General features: G+C 42.9%; 1 protein-coding gene across 4 annotated transcripts in view; it reads left to right on the top strand.

Annotated features, from left to right (window-relative positions):
- Nucleotides 1-15,439, top strand: part of hsd3b7 (hydroxy-delta-5-steroid dehydrogenase, 3 beta- and steroid delta-isomerase) — an 84,929-nt gene extending 69,490 nt beyond the window's left edge. For all 4 annotated transcript variants that reach the window (XM_060902300.1, XM_060902297.1, XM_060902298.1 and 1 more), the window contains 2 exons: nt 7,548-7,710; nt 13,746-15,439. In XM_060902300.1, the coding sequence (XP_060758283.1) occupies nt 7,548-7,710; nt 13,746-14,161 (579 nt within the window). In that variant the 3' untranslated portion in view covers nt 14,162-15,439. The remainder of the gene's footprint in view (nt 1-7,547; nt 7,711-13,745) is intronic.
- Nucleotides 15,440-19,136: the final 3,697 nt, after the last annotated feature.

Below are 19,136 nucleotides of genomic sequence, written 5' to 3'. Positions count from 1 at the left end.
GCACGTCCTGAAGTAATGAGGGGGGGGCAGGTGACGCATGGAGTTCAAAAGTCTGATGGCGGTGGGATAGAAACTGTTCTTCAGTCTTGTAGTGCGGCTGCGCAGCGTCCTGAAGCGTCTGCCAGATGGCAGCATGGTGAAGAGCCTGTGACCGGGGTGTGTGTGATCCTTCAGTATGTTTATTGCTCTGTTTGTGCAGCATGTGTGATGGATCCAGGGCGCAGATACGTTTTTTTGAACTGGGGGGGACAAAGCTGCCAGCAAACCAACCCCAACCCCACCATGTGTTGTGCGAGGAATATACTCTGATGCCCTCAGGGCAACGACATTACTCAGCTAAGACAAAAAAACCATCACTCCATCACTCCATCCATTAGCTTAGGCCTACTAATAAATAAAGAGTAGGAATAGAGCACATCTGTGATGTCTGGTGCTCTCATGTGCTATTTACCACTGACACGACAGGATGTCATGTGGGTTGAATATGTGTGTGTGTGTGTGTGTGTGTGTGTGTTCTGGATGACTGCTGACTGTTTTGTCTACCCTTTGTATTTATCTATAGCATCTAGGTCTGTGTATCCTATGTATTGAGACTTGGACTGTCAAACTTAATTACCCATCATTGAAAGAAATAAAGCTTATTGATTCTGATACTGATTCCAATCACTCCCCAAGCATGCCATATGCCGTATGCAAAAACTGTTTTATTTAAACATTAACTGACTTTCAGCACACTGATTCTTTAAGAAAACAGAAAGAGCAGGGTGTAAAAAAAAAAAACACAAAATGTAATTAAAAGTCACTTCTTACTTGATGTGCCTTACAAACACATAAACAACATAGCCTATATATATATACATGAATAAAATTGTAAATAAGTAGTCTACATGAGTTTTCAATAAATGGCCTCAAATGCAGAAACAGATTATGTGAAGGATCCAAAAACCTCTCTCCTCCGATCCTTGCCCTGAATATATTGTTGGGCGATGTCTCTCCTATTCAGATTGTCCAGCCTCTCTTGGTGGATGTGGCACACTGCCACTCCATTCAGCCTTTTTTGGGTCATGGTGGACTGCAACCATGTTTTAAGCCTCCGCAAGCCACTGAAACTTCGTTCTGCCTCTGCAGATGATGTGGGCACTACCATTAACAATCTGACAAGTGTTTCAACTTGCTCAAAAAGGGCACGAACTTCAACAGGCATTGCTTTTAAGGTCTGTGCAGCATCTGCAGTGGTTTTGAAACTGTACCTGCTCTTAAACATGGCTAATTGAATTTTCAAATCTTCCCACTGCAGCTCAGGGTATTTCTCTGCTACATTGCTTACAGTGGGGGTCAGCAGCAAGGCCTCCAATTCCTTTAGTGCTTGTATTCCTGGTTGCATAAACCTGTCTGTAATTTGTGCATCTACTGTGTCCAAGACTCGGTAGAACTCCACTCTGTGGAACTCCACAGCAGATGCAGGCCTGTATGCAGGCGCTGGCCCAGAGTATCTCTTAGGGGGCCTATGTGTGCGAGGTAGAGCAATGGGCTCTAGAGACAGCTTCTCAACCATGTCCTCTGCTTCCTTAAAGACTGCCTCAAAGTGGTCCGACTTTCTTTTCGATCCTAAACTCTCTTGGACAAGAGAGACTGCAGAGACCATGCCCTCCACTGTCTGGGTGCTTTTCTGGAGAGATGCATTCAGCACTTCCAGTTCACTAATCACATCTAAGGCCAGCATGAGCCCCAGTACAACATTGCCTTGTTGCAGCCTAACATGTAGGCCCTCTGCCTGACTTGCAGATTCCGAATTGCTTGCAGACATCTGATCTAGTGATTGCAGCACCGCACCATATTGCCCGAGAACAGCACGGATAGCAGGTGAGCGTACTGTCCACCTTGTGGGACATAAAGGCCTGATAGACTGCACTGGCCCTTCCCCTTCAGATGCGGCAATGGCTTTGAATTGGTCTTTCAGCTTGCCAGACTGACCAAAAAATGTGCCAAGGTCATGAATCCAGTCAAGAGCATTTCTTATGAAAGGGGAGGCTGAGCAAGCTTGTTGTGTGATTAAATTCACACAATGCGCACCACAATGTATAAATGGTGCTAATGGCTGTTTTCTTTGGATAACTGCCTGTGCGCCTGCATATTTGCCAGACATATTTGAAGCACCATCGTATGCCTGACCTCTAAGGCCTGATATTGGCAGATTTAATCTCAACAGCACATCCAAAATGATTCTGGCAAGATTTTCACCTGTTGTAGAAGTTGTCTCATACAACCCAATGAACTCTTCATGCACCATCAAATCTTTGTCAACATAACGTAGACACAGGGCCTCCTGCTCCACACCTGAGGTATCCCTTGTCCCATCCATTATGATGGAATACTGTAACACTGGAAGGGACCGGATTTCATCTGCAATTTCCCTGATGATGGATGAACTCATCAAATTTACCATCTCATTTTGGCAATCCCAAGATGTGTGCACTCCCCTCTTTGCAGACAACCATCTTGTGAAAGCTGGATCGCCTTCAGCTTTGTATTTCAATAGCTGGTCAAGGTTACCTTGATGATGCTCATGCCCCCTAAAGGCCATTCCCTGCCTTGCCAGGAGCATCACACCCCCTATTATTTTCAAAAGGCTTTCTCTGTTTTCTTCCTGTTGCATACTGACTGCACTGCTCAACTGTGTGCTAATTGGCTTGCTCTCATATGCAGCTGTTGTGACAGCCACTTTGTGACCAGCTGATTTCTCATGGCTGGAAAATTTTTCAAGAGCTTTTTTCCCGTTTTTAAAACCAGAACTCACAAAAGCTGGGTCTATGCTCTTGGCTTGTGCTGGTTTTCCACTTCTATAGTATTTAGAGCAATGAAAACACAGAACACCATCAATACCAGGACTGACATGCAGCCAGGGATACTTTTCATACCATACTTTTTGGAATGACAGTGTACGGTGCTTCATCACCTGCTTTTGAACAGATTTGGGGTCACGTTGATTTGGTTTTGTATATGACATGTCAACCTCCTCTCCCTTTCCTCCAGCTGTCTCTGCCCTTGCTTTCTCGTCTCCTGTCCATCCTTCTTCCGACCCTTCTTCTCTCTCTCCTTCTTCTGACCCCCCTTCTCTCTCTCTTCCTTCTGCCTCTTGCAGTTGCAGGCCTAGTGCACTACTACTACCCTCCTGTGGACCACTTATTTCACCTCCCTCACTGCCATCACCAGGAACTACCTGCAGGCCAGGACAATGATAACATTTTAACATAGCCTATGGAAATCCAAAGTTTACACATTATCATCACGCACAGAAATTGCAAAACTGCAAAACTAGTTTTAAAACCGCTAAGTTCCAACTGTTAACCATAGCGAGAGGCTGGGCTACGTGTGTGTGTGTAAAGTGTAAACCAGTGCATCCTGACTTTCTAACTATGCCTGTGTGTTGCGTGAGCGGCAGTCAGTCAACAACTCTTCGCAAAGTTTCCTTATGAAACAATATGCTCGCTGAAATTATGGCAGGGAACGCCAGATTAAACATTAAAACTGCCTTCTGAGCACTGTATCTACAGGCTACCACCAAAAGAAGGAGGCTACCAGAAAGGCATCTCTACTCCGTACGATTTTACTTTCACTAAGACATTACTTTGAACAGACTATCAAAAAATTGTAAGGTGATATGATAAAGTAAGGCACAGTTTACTTACAGTCATTTTTAAAAAAAAAAAAACGATGTAATCGTTTTCTGCCTTTTGGCACCCTTCATCATGCCATGTTGGGGTCCTGAACTAGGAGGCGCTGTCCCCGATATGCCTGTCAAACTTGTGGGTAACCATAGCAACCAAGCTCGAGCTCACAACCTGTGCAGTCTGCGCAGTTGCAACTATGTCTGTACTGCTGTGCACCTCAATAAACCGAATGGTAATTAGTCTTTTGATTTTTCCGTGAGGTTTGCCTTATGCAAAGAAAGACAGCATAGACGTTTTTTCCTCCCTATAAGTGGGGGGGACCGAACGAGGTGAATTTGAATCTGGGTGGGATGAATCCCACCCGTCCCACCCTCTATCTGCGCCCGTGGATGGATCTCCTCAAGTGTGGGGAGTTGGCTGCCAATGATCCTCTGTGCCGTTTTAATGATGCGCTGTAGCGTCTTCTTATTGTCGGAGGTGCAGTTGGAGTACCATGATGTAATGCAGTATGTAATGACTGATTCAATGGTACAGCGGTAGAAATTGATGAGCAGATTTTGTGGTAGTTGGGCCTTCTTCAGTGTCTGCAGGAAGTGCAGCAATTGGGCCCCCTGTTTGGCTATTGCCGAGGTGTTGGTGGCCCATGACAGGTCCTGGCTGATGTGAACTCCCAGGAACCTAAAGCTCTGCACCACCTCCACTGACTCCCCTCCAATGCTGATGGATTGGTGGTGGTCACCCTGGTTATAGCCACCCTGGTTATAGCCACGCCCCCAAAACACAACTTGAAGGAACTGCGATTGCATTTCAGTGTGACACGACTGCAACATAGTGATGAAAGGGCAAGAAATGCAAAGTGTTTAATTCCTTAAAAATCCCAACAACTTGTTGATTGCTTTTTCAATGAAGAGATGTTAGGAACAGTGTTTCTGCAGGTCACTAAAAGAATGTTTGAGGATTGTGTTTCGCATTTTTGATTGCTTTTCAGTAGATATGGACTCTGATTCTTAGTTTGCGTTGAATAAAGATGATTCTTTGTAACGCGTGTTTAAACGGATGACTGACATCGACGCTGCAAAGTGACACGAAAATCATGTTGTGATCATATTGTGGTTTATGTGAAGTGTGAGGTTCGGTGTCGGATGACTCATTCTTTCAGCTACACCATTTGTCACATTCTTGCTGTAAAGCGATGCGTTTCTTGCAAATAAGACATTTCTTGTTGTAACAAGATGCTGAAGGGATTTCTTCCTGCGTGGCAGTACTGCTCATTTCTGCACCATGACTCCAGTAGGCTATTTTTAGCTTGGAGGCTGGAGAGAGACCTCCATCTTCCTCACGTCTCGGTCAACCAAAACATTCCACACCTACGCCAGCATGTGGGCTAATAACAAACACAACGTTTCCATCATCGAGTCTTAACATGGTTATGGTCATTAGCCGTGTGCACGCTGAAAGCACCGAGCTTTAACACGTCGCCTGTCTGACTGCTTCATTCATCGTGACTCACTGATTCACTGCTGCTGATTTGTCCTGAAGCTGTTCTTTTTCTCCTGCAACAGATCATTGATCCTCAATGTTCAAAAATACCTCCTTCACCACCACAGTGAGGTCGAATTCCAGGGCTGAGTTCTGGACTCTGATTAGTTGGAAGGTGTTGATTAGTTCTCCAGAATAGCAGCTGTGACTGTAGTGCAGCTTCACATCACAGGTTTATATTAATGAATTCATTCTGATGTTTAACGCCTCATTCACAGGGTCGTGTCCAGCAGATGCTCTGCTAATCATAAACAGAATTTAAAAACCACATATAGTTGTTGATTCTGTAAGGAGACATTGATGTAACACTTACAGTGGTGCTTGAAAGTTTGTGAACCCTTTAGAATTTTCTATATTTCTGCATAAATATGACCTAAAACATCATCAGATTTTCACACAAGTCCTAAAAGTAGATAAAGAGAACCCAGTTAAACAAATGAGACAAAAATATTATACTTGGTCATTTATTTATTGAGGAAAATGATCCAATATTACATATCTGTGAGTGGCAAAAGTATGTGAACCTCTAGGATTAGCAGTTAATTTGAAGGTGAAATTAGAGTCAGGTGTTTTCAATCAATGGGACGACAATCAGGTGTGAGTGGGCACCCTGTTTTATTTAAAGAACAGGGATCTATCAAAGTCTGATCTTCACAACACATGTTTGTGGAAGTGTATCATGGCACGAACAAAGGAGATTTCTGAGGACCTCAGAAAAAGCGTTGTTGATGCTCATCAGGCTGGAAAAGGTTACAAAACCATCTCTAAAGAGTTTGGACTCCACCAATCCACAGTCAGACAGATTGTGTACAAATGGAGGAAATTTAAGACCATTGTTACCCTCCTCAGGAGTGGTCAACCAACAAAGATCACTCCAAGAGCAAGGTGTGTAATAGACGGCGAGGTCACAAAGGACCCCAGGGTAACTTCTAAGCAACTGAAGGCCTCTCTTACATTGGCTAATGTTCATGAGTCCACCATCAGGAGAACACTGAACAACAATGGTGTGCATGGCAGGTTTGCAAGGAGAAAGCCACTGCTCTCCAAAAAGAACATTGCTGCTTGTCTGCAGTTTGCTAAAGATCACGTGGACAAGCCAGAAGGCTATTGGAAAAATGTTTTGTGGACGGATGAGACCAAAATAGAACTTTTTGGTTTAAATGAGAAGCGTTATGTTTGGAGAAAGGAAAACACTGCATTCCAGCATAAGAACCTTATCCCATCTGTGAAACATGGTGGTGGTAGTATCATGGTTTGGGCCTGTTTTGTTGCATCTGGGCCAGGACGGCTTGCCATCATTGATGGAACAATGAATTCTGAATTATACCAGCGAATTCTAAAGGAAAATGTCAGGACATCTGTCCATGAACTGAATCTCAAGAGAAGGTGGGTCATGCAGCAAGACAACGACCCTAAGCACACAAGTCGTTCTACCAAAGAATGGTTAAAGAAGAATAAAGTTAATGTTTTGGAATGGCCAAGTCAAAGTCCTGACCTTAATCCAATGGAAATGTTGTGGAAGGACCTGAAGCGAGCAGTTCATGTGAGGAAACCCACCAACATCCCAGAGTTGAAGCTGTTCTGTACGGAGGAACGGGCTAAAATTCCTCCAAGCCGGTGTGCAGGACTGATCAACAGTTACCGCAAACGTTTAGTTGCAGTTATTGCTGCACAAGGGGGTCACACCAGATACTGAAAGCAAAGGTTCACATACTTTTGCCACTCACAGATATGTAATATTGGATCATTTTCCTCAATAAATAAATGACCAAGTATAATATTTTTGTCTCATTTGTTTAACTGGGTTCTCTTTATCTACTTTTAGGACTTGTGTGAAAATCTGATGACGTTTTAGGTCATATTTATGCAGAAATAAAGAAAATTCTAAAGGGTTCACAAACTTTCAAGCACCACTGTATGGGAAGAGTCTCCAGTGTCAGAGGTGAAGCTGGAACTGTAAGCTTTCCGACATCTTCAGGACGGACGAGTTTGTGCTTCTTCTTTGCGGTTTCTCGGTAACACGATGTAACAAGCTGCGATTGTATTTTTTGTCATTAACTTGAAGAAAGAGAATAAAGAGGCTGATGAAGGAGCGACTGTTTATCGCTGCAATAACATAAACAAGAACAGGAACGAAGTCGCTTTACAATATTAAATGTAGCTATAAACAGATAAAATGTACGACATGTCTTTTTTTGTACATGAAATAAAAAATGTTAACACACTCAGGGAGGTGCTGTTAGAGGAAAATAATCCACCTCAGGGTGATAACAGTAACTGTGTTTCCTCACACCACTCTTGCTTTTCTTTACTTCCTGTTTGTGTCTCTGTGTGCAGGTTGCGGGCGGGGCGTGTCTGTACACGTGCGCTCTGCGTCCCACAGGGATTTACGGTGAAAACCACCAGCTGATGAAGGAGTTCTACATGATGGGAGTTCGCACAGGCGGCTGGCTTATTAAAGGCGTTCCACAGAACACCGAGCACGGACGAGTTTACGCAGGTACACGAGTATAACCTTTAACCAAATGTACACAGTGCTACGCTAACCAGCATGAGGCTAATGTTGCTAACAGGCTCATAGCCAGGCTCCCAGTTTGGCATCACTCAAGCGCTCAGAAGATATTGTGCACTCGTTCATAAAATGGGACTCTTACACCTTCTGTATAAAGCGTGTGAATGTGGAACGGGGTGCGTGTCGTTCCTCCTCTGAGCTGAGCGATTGGTCGGAACGGTGATGGAATCAGCACCTGTATAAAAGGGACAGGCGGGACAGGAGGGACAGCGGTGTGGCGTTTTTAACATTTGACATTCTTCTTTCCGAGATGAGCGCAAATTCAAATGTCTCCGTCTACAGCGTCTGAGATCCGCGAGCCTTTCTGTCTCATCACTTCCTGCTTCTGTTCACTTTCTCCTCCAATATGTTTCTGATCCTCGGTGACTCTGCTTGTGTTTGAAGACGGGCTTAAATGTGACAGCTAAATAAAAGTGATGTCGGTGTGATTGGCGTGTTCATATTTCCCACGCATAGTGTGTTAAACGTCACACCTGACACCAAGGCTCTGTTGTGTCACACATCATGTCTCCAGTTGTAGAACGCTGATGCGCTGTGTACAAACACACACTGGTGCAGGTTAATGCTGACCAAAGCTGTAATATCTTAGGCTACATCCACACGACAACGGCAACGAGATTTTTTTTTTAAATATCGCGTCCACGTGGGCAACGGATCAGTAAAATATCAGGTTCATATGGCAACGCAACGCTTGCTGAAAACGATGCAATACGCATGCCACACCTCTACGTGCGCTGTAAGACGGTCCCATCGGAGACACCAGAACAATAGAAGAAGTAGACGCATGCGCATAAACCCCTTCTTCTGTAGCATCAGCCACATAAAGTTTTGATTATTAATCAGTAGCGTAAAACGAAAGACGTGGAAAGAGGAATGAATGGGGGTAGATGGAAGCCGGTACGCCAACATTCTGATATCCTCCAGAATTCTTTAATGGTCCGGAATAAATTGAATGCTACATGTTGATGGATTACTTTGTTCTTCTACGCCCTTTTTGAGGAATGTATTGTCGGACTTAAACCAACATCTGAAGAGGTGAGATCGCTCCTTTTTTTCCCTATTTTTGCTGGCGGGATTGTTTTTGTTTTTGGAAAGCGCACGGGCGGTGCGCGGTTTGGTACTGCTTCCGCAGTGTTTGGACTAAAGACTCTGCCCTAGGGACTATTCTCTCTCTCTCTCTCTCTCTCTCTCTCTCTCTCTCTCTCTCACTTTGCACCATTACACAATAAATATTCACAGTGAAAATATTTTGTAAGTGTGTTTCATGAACTAAGTTATAGGATTTGTTGACAACTCGCATCGAGTTCGTTACACTTCTACCCGGCGTGAAGCACTGACAGTCATGTGGTTGTGACATCGTCGTAAACAAATCCATTCTACTCATCCAGACGACTTCACAACGGCAACGTTGCCAGATTTTTCCACTCTGGAACCCGTTCTCAAAAGATTTCGTTTTGGGGCACCCAAAACGCCGGTGCCGTGTGGACGCCAGGCCGAAACGATAAACAATTTTATCAGATTCACCTGAATCCGTTGCCGTGTGGACAGGGCCTTAGAAAAAGGAATCTTCTTTACAGCAGTGTTGTGGAATGTGTGTGTAAAAAGGGTTAATGAGACATCTGAACAGCCATAAGGAGAATGGTGAGGGGCGGAGCCAGGGGATCACAGAGGATCTGATTTGAACAACCAAATGGTCAAATGTTTTGAAAGCATGCGATAGCAATGTGAATGTTAATCTTAATGCCACAGACCCATCATTTAAAAGGGAATGCCATCCTCGGGCAGTAGGACGGGTTCAGGGCTGTAGAACAATAACCCGGGGTGTTTCAGTGCAATAGCTCGGTCTGAGGCACGCCCTGATTGCCTGATTTGGAGAAACAAAGGAGTATTGTTTCATCAAAAAGAACCTGATTGGACTCCTTCTCATTCTACAACTCATCCTTGAACACAAGACGTCCCATGAATATCTCAGAACTCAAAACATTCTCATGGAAGAGCGGGTGAGAATCCACTGATCAGGAAGTGAAAGACTCCCTTCCAGAAAGTTCCTCCTGTGCCAGAACCTGGTCTTCCCAGGCAGTCTCCTGTCCCAGTACTAACCAGGCCCTTAAGGTGCATTGGGCAGCGCTGATCTCCATTTCAGTAGCCCTCAGCCTCTCGCCTATTATACAGTTAGAGTTACAGTGGGGGGCGTGTCCTCTAGTAACCATGAGAGTTTGACTCCCCACTCACATCTGTATTGCACCGTGCTTCACCAGATGGCAACAGGTACCATTTTTATGATGGTCTTTGGTATGACCTGACCACGAGTAGAACTCACAATCTCCTGGTTGAGAGGCGGACATGCTATGACTGTTTGTTTGTTTTATTTATTTCTAGTTCATCACAAGTTCATCAAAGTGTAAAGTAACTGTGCATGAATGTAGTATTTGCAGAAAAAAGTAATTCTTTAAAAATAGTTTGCAGGAGAGGCTGCGTTGATGTTTTTTCTCTTCGAAAATAAAAAACGTGCCGTTGCCCAGGGTGCAGGAGAGTGTGGACTGGCGCACAGTGGACTTCACGGCACTTCTGGTTAGTTATAGTTACGGCCCTGAGCACTGAAGCCTGGATGCACAACATATTTTCACTGTGATGTGATTCATTATGGTGTGAGTCAGATGACTAAACAGCGCAGTGCAGAAGGGAAATATGACTCAAAACAAATCCGAGCCATTGTGAGTCGTGACTCACCTCTGCACAGATGTTAGAACAGATTTCTGGCTTTTCTTGCATCTTCACTCTGCGTTCACACTCCGTGTTTTACATCAGTCCTGCATGTAAGCAGTGATGAGGTGTTCCCCCTGTCCTCGTGGACCTTCTGGAGTTGGAAATCTGTCGAAACTCCTGATTTAGAAAGTTGCAAGATGGAAGACAATCAAGAACAACCAACCACACAAGGAGGCAAAGTAATCAAAAACATCTCATCTCATCTCATTATCTGTAGCCGCTTTATCCTTCTACAGGGTCGCAGGCAAGCTGGAGCCTATCCCAGCTGACTACGGGCGAAAGGCGGGGTTCACCCTGGACAAGTCGCCAGGTCATCACAGGGCTGACACATAGACACAGACAACCATTCACACTCACATTCACACCTACGGTCAATTTAGAGTCACCAGTTAACCTAACCTGCATGTCTTTGGACTGTGGGGGAAACCGGAGCACCCGGAGGAAACCCACGCGGACACGGGGAGAACATGCAAACTCCACACAGAAAGGCCCTTGCCGGCCACGGGGCTCGAACCCGGACCTTCTTGCTGTGAGGCGACAGCGCTAACCACTACACCACCGTGCCGCCCTAATCAAAAACATGTTGAACTGAAAATATTTCATTGGTAAAATTACACACACACACACACACACACACACACACACACACACACACACACACACACACAACCCACTAGCCAGGGGCTTCAAAAGCATTTCTAATGTGGGGGGGACACACTAGCAGGGGGTGTGGGGGGTCCTCCCCCAGAAAATTGTTAATTAATTCGATGCCATTTCCTGCATTCTGGTGTATTTTTAACAGGTTGTTAAACACCTAATTTTACCTACAAAAGTCACTTAATTCAATGACTATTTTAGAGACTCGACAATAAGTCCTCATTCAGCTCGTCCATATATTCATCAGCCTGTTTTTAAACCCACTGCTCTGTCGAAGATAATGAGATGAATGTGACACAATTTATCACCAACAATGACTTTATGGGTGCATTTTACTTTTTATTTTGTGTTTCCTTTTTTATTTAGTTTTAGATGGAACACAACATGCCACTGTGCCAAGCAATAGTGACACTCAACTGTCTGTTTAAAAATAAGAATATTCATAATTTCACACAATGAACAGGCATGACATGGCATCATGCAAACTTCATAACACAAAATCACACTGTGTCCAGCAACGGTGACACATAAAAAACAACTTCACACAATGAACAGGTGCGATTCTGTTCACCACCAACAGTGACTTTAGTGGGTGCATTTGACTTTTTTCCGATTTAGTGATACTCGTAAGAAAAATGGCATGGCATCATGCAGTCTTCATAACACACAATCACACTGTGTCAAGCAACGACACATAAGAGAGAACTTCACACAATGAACAAGTGCAGTTTTGTCAACCTACATACAATGGTGGTACTACAGTAGCATTTACAGATCAGTATAGATAGAACTCCTTCTTACATTGGCGCCACCACAATTTCTACCACTTCATAACTTTTATCCCCCTTTCCTTCACAATCCACCTGGAATAACATCCATCTCTCTCCATCGCTTTCCTTTCTACTATTCCTTCCCCAGACACTGATTTCCCATCTTACTTTCCAGAAAACTGGCAAAGACCAGACAAAACAAGTTCTTCACATCACAACAGGGAATCAATAAATATCATCAGAGCAGACTTGACCTCATCCTTGGCATTACAGTAAGGCAGGCCTACTGGGTTTGAATTAAATGATAGCTAACATTAAGCTAGCTGATACATCTCCTAACACTGACTAGCCAGCTAACTGCACTAACATTTCCATTGGGACAAAGAAACCCTGTCCTGTGGGGAAATTCTGACTGACTTTCCGCTTCTTTGTAAAGAATGTCCTTATGTCCATTGTGTCTGGGGAGGAGCAAATACTGCAAACAATTCATCATCAACCAAGAATACCCCATTAGGCTAAGCTTATTTCGTTGTTTAGTTGATCATTAATTTAACGTGGCCTAGGGTTCATTTTGAGGGCAGATAACAAAAGAATAAGGTTTTAGCAAAAGCCAGACATTGTGAGGTGGCGATGGGGCTGACCTCACCTCCTCCACTCTTGAGCAGCTGCAGCTTGCACCAAAATTCCTCTGCTTGTACTGAGATTCACTTCACTTGTGTGCGGTGAGTTGTTGTCGGTAACGCCCGGAAAACCCGGAGTGGATTTTCAGTGGTCTGTGTATTCTCTTATTGATCAAGTGGAATGGATTCTTTCACGAAGCAATAGAAACGGCGCTGGGTGAACTAATATTTTATTTTAAATGTGGGGGGGGTCCAAATGAAGAATTATGAAATGTGAAGGGGACACGTCGCCTTCATATTCAATGGTGGCGACGCCCATGCCATTGGCTATGTTTGGGATGTTACATTTCAACAGTCAGACCACTTCTTCTTCTTTTGGCTACTCTCGTACATTCAGGGTCACCACAGTGGATCTGTTCCACATAGTTGAGTTGGCGTAGGTTTATACACCGGATGCCCTTCCTGATGCAACCCTCCCCAATCTATCCAGGCTTGGGATTGGCACCAAGTATGCATTGGGTTGTGGGGGATATTTTACAGAATCTGCATGTCCTTGGACTGTGGGGGAAACCGGAGCACCTGGAGGAAACCCACACAGACATGGAGAGAACATGCAAACTCCACACAGAAAGGCCCCATCAGCCACTGGGCTCGAACCTGGACCTTCTTGCTGCGAGCTGACAGTGCTAACCACTACACCACCAGTCAGACCACAGGCAGCTCAAATTCTCTTCACAGTCTGCCTCTGAAGCTCCAGTGAAGGCAAACAGCCTCCTCACCACTGATCTTTATTTCTTCTGCTCGCCGATACGACTTCATGCCCAGTGTGAAATCATCCTAAAACATTTAATAATTTCATAATAAGCGGATAAATACCGTATCTGACATGTTTATCACCTCCCTGCTCATCAGTAGCGTCTGTTTAAATTTCTTTTCCAAAAAAAATTCCTCTTAATCTGTGTTTATCCTCATGTACTGATGTTATCAAGAATATTTAATTTTATGATGTGTTTCAGCTTTAATGAATATATTTATATTGAGTAAGTTGGCACAAATGTTTCCTCCAGAATTAATCTGTTTCATCAGATTTGTGCTCCTTGTTTTGAGTTGCAGAAATTCAGCAGCTCAATGGTTGTGTTTTTGTGGACAGGAAACGTGGCGTGGATGCACATGTTGGCAGCCCGGGCTTTACGTGAGCATCCTGAGCGACTGGGTGGGGAGGTGTACTTCTGCTACGACGACTCTCCTTACAAGAGCTACGAGGAATTCAACATGCAGTTCCTGTCTGCGTTTAACTTCCGCTCCCTGCGCATGCCGCTCTGTGTGCTCTGGCTGCTGGCGTGCATTAACGAGCTGCTGCGCTGGCTGCTGAGGCCCGTGTGCAACTTCACGCCGCTGCTGAACCGCTACACGCTGGCCATCGCCTGCACCTCCTTCACCGTGCGCTCGGACAAGGCGCTGCGCCACTTCGAGTACCGCCCACTGTACGACTGGCAGCAGTGCCAAACTCGCACACAGCGGTGGGTGGACACGTTCCCTCTGGACACCGGCGGCAAGGACATGTGAGGACGGGGCGTATCAGGAGACACGAGGACAGGTGGAGACAGAGTCATCACCTGACATAATCAAGATCATCATCATCATCATTCTATATACACACACACACACACACACACAGAGTGGACACACATACCAGGGATGAATCAAACGGGAAGGGAGTCGTGTCTTAGTGTTTTAGTCTCTTACTGTCTTAGTCTCTTAGTGTCTCAGTGTGTTCATGTTTGTCTCTTAGTGTCTTAGTCTTTTTGTCTCTTAGTGTCTGCGTGTTAGTGTTTGTCTCTTAGTGTCTTAGCCTTTTAGTCTCTTAGTCGCTTGGTGTTTTAGTGTCTTAGTCTCTTTGTCTCTTCATATCTTAGTCCCTGTGTCTTCATGTCTTAGTTTCTTAGTCTTTTTTAGTGTCTTAGTGTCATAGTCTTTGTCTCTTAGTGTCTGAGTCTCTTTGTGTCTTATTCTTTTAGTCTCTTCATGTCTAAGTGTTTCCATGTCTCTGTGTCTCCATGTCTTATTGTCTTAGTCTTTTAGTCTCTTAGTGTCTCTGTGTCTTAGTGTCTTCGACTTGTTTCCTGTTTATAATATTTATGATATAATTATTGACCTGATTCCAAAGGATTTGTAATCATTGTGTGGACACACCCATTTTTAATCATCACGAAAGTAAACAGTGCTAAGGATGAAGAGCTTCATAACAGATATCAACTAACACTGAGCTTTTTATTTAATCCTAATGTCCACAGTCTCTCCGTTAACATTATAGTGTTTCTTAACTCAGGACCTGCAAGGCCACATAACGTCAGGAAGAGGACAGAGAGTGAAAGTTGTGGACTTGTGAACGGACTTGTTTTTGATCAGTTTGTCTGTAACAGACGTGTTCCCTGCAGTATGTTTTGCCACAGCGCTGTTGAGTTCTGGATTCTGATTGGCCAGAAGGTTCTGATCGTGTTCTCTAACAGTAAACTGCATCAGGTTTAATTCTGTACTTAATTATAAGCATCATTTCACTCTTACTAACGTTGTTCTATTCATGTGTTAGTGTTAATCTGTGTCTTTATAACAGATGTGAAACTCTACCGGATCTGCATCAGAGACAAGATTTACACTTTTCACATGTGAAGGACAAAACCTCTTCCTACCTCTTTCTCTCCGTCTGTATGATTCAGTCACTTTATTTCCAGGAATTTCAAAGTCAAGTTTTGTCAGCTGTTTGACGTGGCAAAAAAAAAATAAGCTCAAAATTGCTTGTCATTTTTTGAAATATTTATTATAACTCTCTTATCTATAATTAAAACAGTGTAATTACACAAATATTTATTTGCATAATATAAATGTATTTTAATGTCATTAAAGTGCAATAGATAATTTTTTTAGTGTCTTTACTTTTACAAATAACTGGGAAATATAGTGTTTTGTATATATGAAACATGATGAAATGTTTATTATTATTATTATTATTCTCCTCAGTACACCACATGACTGAGGAACGAAAAGGTTCAGTTCAGTGCATATGTAATGAACACTAGGCTCCGCCCCTTTTTCAGTCATCAGAAAGGCAGACATGGCGGCTAGACTCATTGGTGTGAATCTGCGCTGCTGATGTTTACGTAAAGAAACGTGTGCAGTTTGTAGGGAGTATAATCTGCCCAAGTGTCTGATGTGATGTGTGGAATAAAGGGGCGTCACTGAGCATCACCTTCATTTGCAAAAGTAATGAGAAGAAATTAAAACTAAAATAAACCTTGGTGTGTTTTTGGATGAGGAAAAACAACCTGCAGCCAGAAACAGGAAGTGATTTTGGAGGGTTATTTTAGAAGAACACACAAGTTAAAGTGATCTGTATGAAGCATACAGGAAACAAAGTTTGATGCTTTTGAATGAACCACTGACCGAAATGGGCGTGGCTTGGAGGTGAAGTCAAATAGTAAACAAACAGTTTCAGTTTTACTTCTTGTACCTTTAAATACATTCATGTCCATTCCAAACGAACAGGATGAGGTTAATGTGACAAACTGATCACCTCCACTGGAACGAAATCCGATTCGGTTGTAGTTTTAGTTTCGTGTGTTACTCTAATGACTTCAGCAGTGTTTACGCTGTAGTTTGTTTATCAGAACCATGAAAAGTATGTGTTGTGTTTATTTGGGCTTTAGTGTGGAGTCACTGTGTGTCAATTCAGGAATAAACAGCACTGAAGGACTTCTGGAGAACATTCAACAAAAAACACAAAGGATCTCAAGCACACACCCAGTGACACATCCTAAACACAGCAGTGTGTGTGTGTGTGTGTGTGTCCTCATGAGTCCACATGGAATGGGTGTGTCTGTGGTGGAATCCTGGCTGTCAATGATCTCATCTCATCTCATCTCATTATCTGTAGCTGCTTTATCCTTCTACAGGGTCACAGGCAAGCTGGAGCCTATCCCAGCTGACTACGGGTGAAAGGCGGGGTACACCCTGGACAAGTCACCAGGTCATCACAGGGCTGACACATAGACACAGACAACCATTCACACTCACATTCACACCTACGCTCAATTTAGAGTCACCAGTTAACCTAACCTGCATGTCTTTGGACTGTGGGGGAAACCGGAGCACCCGGAGGAAACCCACGCGGACACGGGGAGAACATGCAAACTCCACACAGAAAGGCCCTCGCCGGCCCCGGGGCTCGAACCCAGGACCTTCTTGCTGTGAGGCGACAGCGCTAACCACTATACCACCGTGCCACCCTGTCAATGATCTGAAAGAAATAAACACATGGTTTTGCTGCGTTCTTGTAAAAAGAATCGTGAATCTTTTCAGTGAGTCAACTCACCAAAAAGAGTCGATTCCTAAACAACTCCTTGCCACTTTTGTCTCTGAGCGCTGTTCTTTGCCTGACTATGGATGTTACATGAAATCTTGTTCATTCCTATACAGTAATTAACTCAATAACATTATTTTACAGTGTATTTCACAACTCGTGATACACGTTTACGTTAACGAATGACTCAGGTGCCAGATTCAGGGATCTAGGAATCGTCAGGTGCCGTTATTTACATGACATCAGATGAAGTGCGATTTCAGGGCATAACATGTTTTGCTAACATGCAGTCATATGTTTTTCCACATGTGATCACGTGTTGTTACTTTAACAATCTCTGGGCTCGTTTGGTTTTCCTGATTTGTGTTGGCTCCTCCCACCTGCTCACCTGAGGCCTGTCTCACCTGGTTCAGCCTCTATATAAGATCAGTTGGGCAGATACCGGGGGGTAGGGAGGACAGCTGTCCTTTTTGGGCCTTCTTGCTTTGTGGGAAGTAAGAGAACTCGATCAGCTGCATCAAAGGAACGATGCTCCACAGTGCGATCATACAACTGTTTCATTTTAAGCTGAGATGTAGAGAGATTTACCCATGCAAAATCTCTAATTCTTTGTAATCCCTCTCAAAAACCATTCTTAGGAGGGCCAGTTTTATTTTCCAACTGGTGTAAAACAGACAGAAGGGTCATTCCATGCCAAATCAACAAGAGGTTATGCTCGACCATCTCAGATTTCAATGAAATTTGGAGGGCTCAGAGATACTATTAAAAGAAGTTAATCCCCAAAACTAGAGCTTCCTATCACCAATAGTTTCAGAGATACAGGCATTTGAATTTTTTGATTTTTTTTTGTTTTTTGCTCAAAACATACATATTTCAAAGTGCAATATAATCTTTATTATGCAAGATAGAAACCTAAAATTTTGCACAGAGAGACTCAATGTCTTGTACTACAAGCTTCAACTTAAAATTTCAATGGTCATTGTATATTAGATGGTGATTTTAACAAGGAAATTAAAAAGACAAATTTGCATTTTTTGCATTTTTAACTCATTCTGGAAGCTTGCCTGTGGCAGTAATGCTTAAACTAAGAATGTTATTCAAATCTACACAGAAATAGCTACCAATTTCAGTTTTACCAAGTCTCCATTATTCCTAGTTTGTCTGTAATAGGGTTTTGAAATTTGCCGATTTCTAAAACATGCCATTTTCAGTAGCATGGATTCCAATGTGGGATAGCAGTTAGGAACTTGTAAATTTTTTTCAGTAATCCCCAAACCCATATTTTATATTTCCAAATTTTTGTTCTGTGTCTCTCAAGTATTTTTAAACTACAGGGGTTTAAAAAATCCATTTTCACTAAATTCGAATTTTTGATATATTTTCATATAACTGATATTTGAGGGTTAATAAATGCTTCAATAAGGCTCAAGTAAGTTAGGAGACATGTTTCTTCCTCAATTTTAAATAAAATTTCAGTTAATGCTCAGTATTAATTATTTGTAAATTGATTTTAATCTAAGACTGTGTAACATTAGCAATCAATGACCAGCTATTGTGTACCAGTCAACAGCCAGCCTTATCAATATCAACACAGCACAATAGGTGACCTTTGATACCAGAACAGGTGGCTCATACCTTATAGTTTTAGAGTCTGTAAACTGCATACTTGTTCAGATAACATTATATTGCTTGGATTATATTAAATACATTGTAATCCAGAGCACTGAGAAAATTTACCAATGTTATTAACTGAATGTGTTTCTTTGCAAGGATTGGATATTTTGAATAGTTGATTAGGGAATGTAATTGTAGTTGCTTTCAATTTGAGATCAGTATAAATGAGTTTGTTCTTAGACATCTAGAAATGGCTGAACTTCCTCCCTGTTCTATAGGAATTGGACTAAAGAAAGATTCTGACTGCCATAAACTAACATACAACAGAAATTGTAAGTTAAATACACTCTCTCAGTATAGTTTGGAGCAAATTTCATTAATTAAACAGAGAACTGAACTTGAGAACATTTCAAGCACAGACACAGTATGTCTGCATCATAAGAAACTGTTTCTGATGAAATATGAAGAGCTACAGAAAAGTTGTTGTGATCCATATGAAAGGCACAAGAAAAAAGTTAAAACAGAATTACGTTCAATTCTTCCTGAAACAGCAGATTCACTTTCAAAACT

Source organism: Neoarius graeffei, chromosome 20, assembly GCF_027579695.1.
Source record: "Neoarius graeffei isolate fNeoGra1 chromosome 20, fNeoGra1.pri, whole genome shotgun sequence".
Classification (NCBI taxonomy): Eukaryota; Metazoa; Chordata; class Actinopteri; order Siluriformes; family Ariidae; genus Neoarius; species Neoarius graeffei.
The sequence above is the reverse complement of the archived record's forward strand: the minus strand, read 5'-3'. Positions and strand labels throughout refer to the sequence as shown.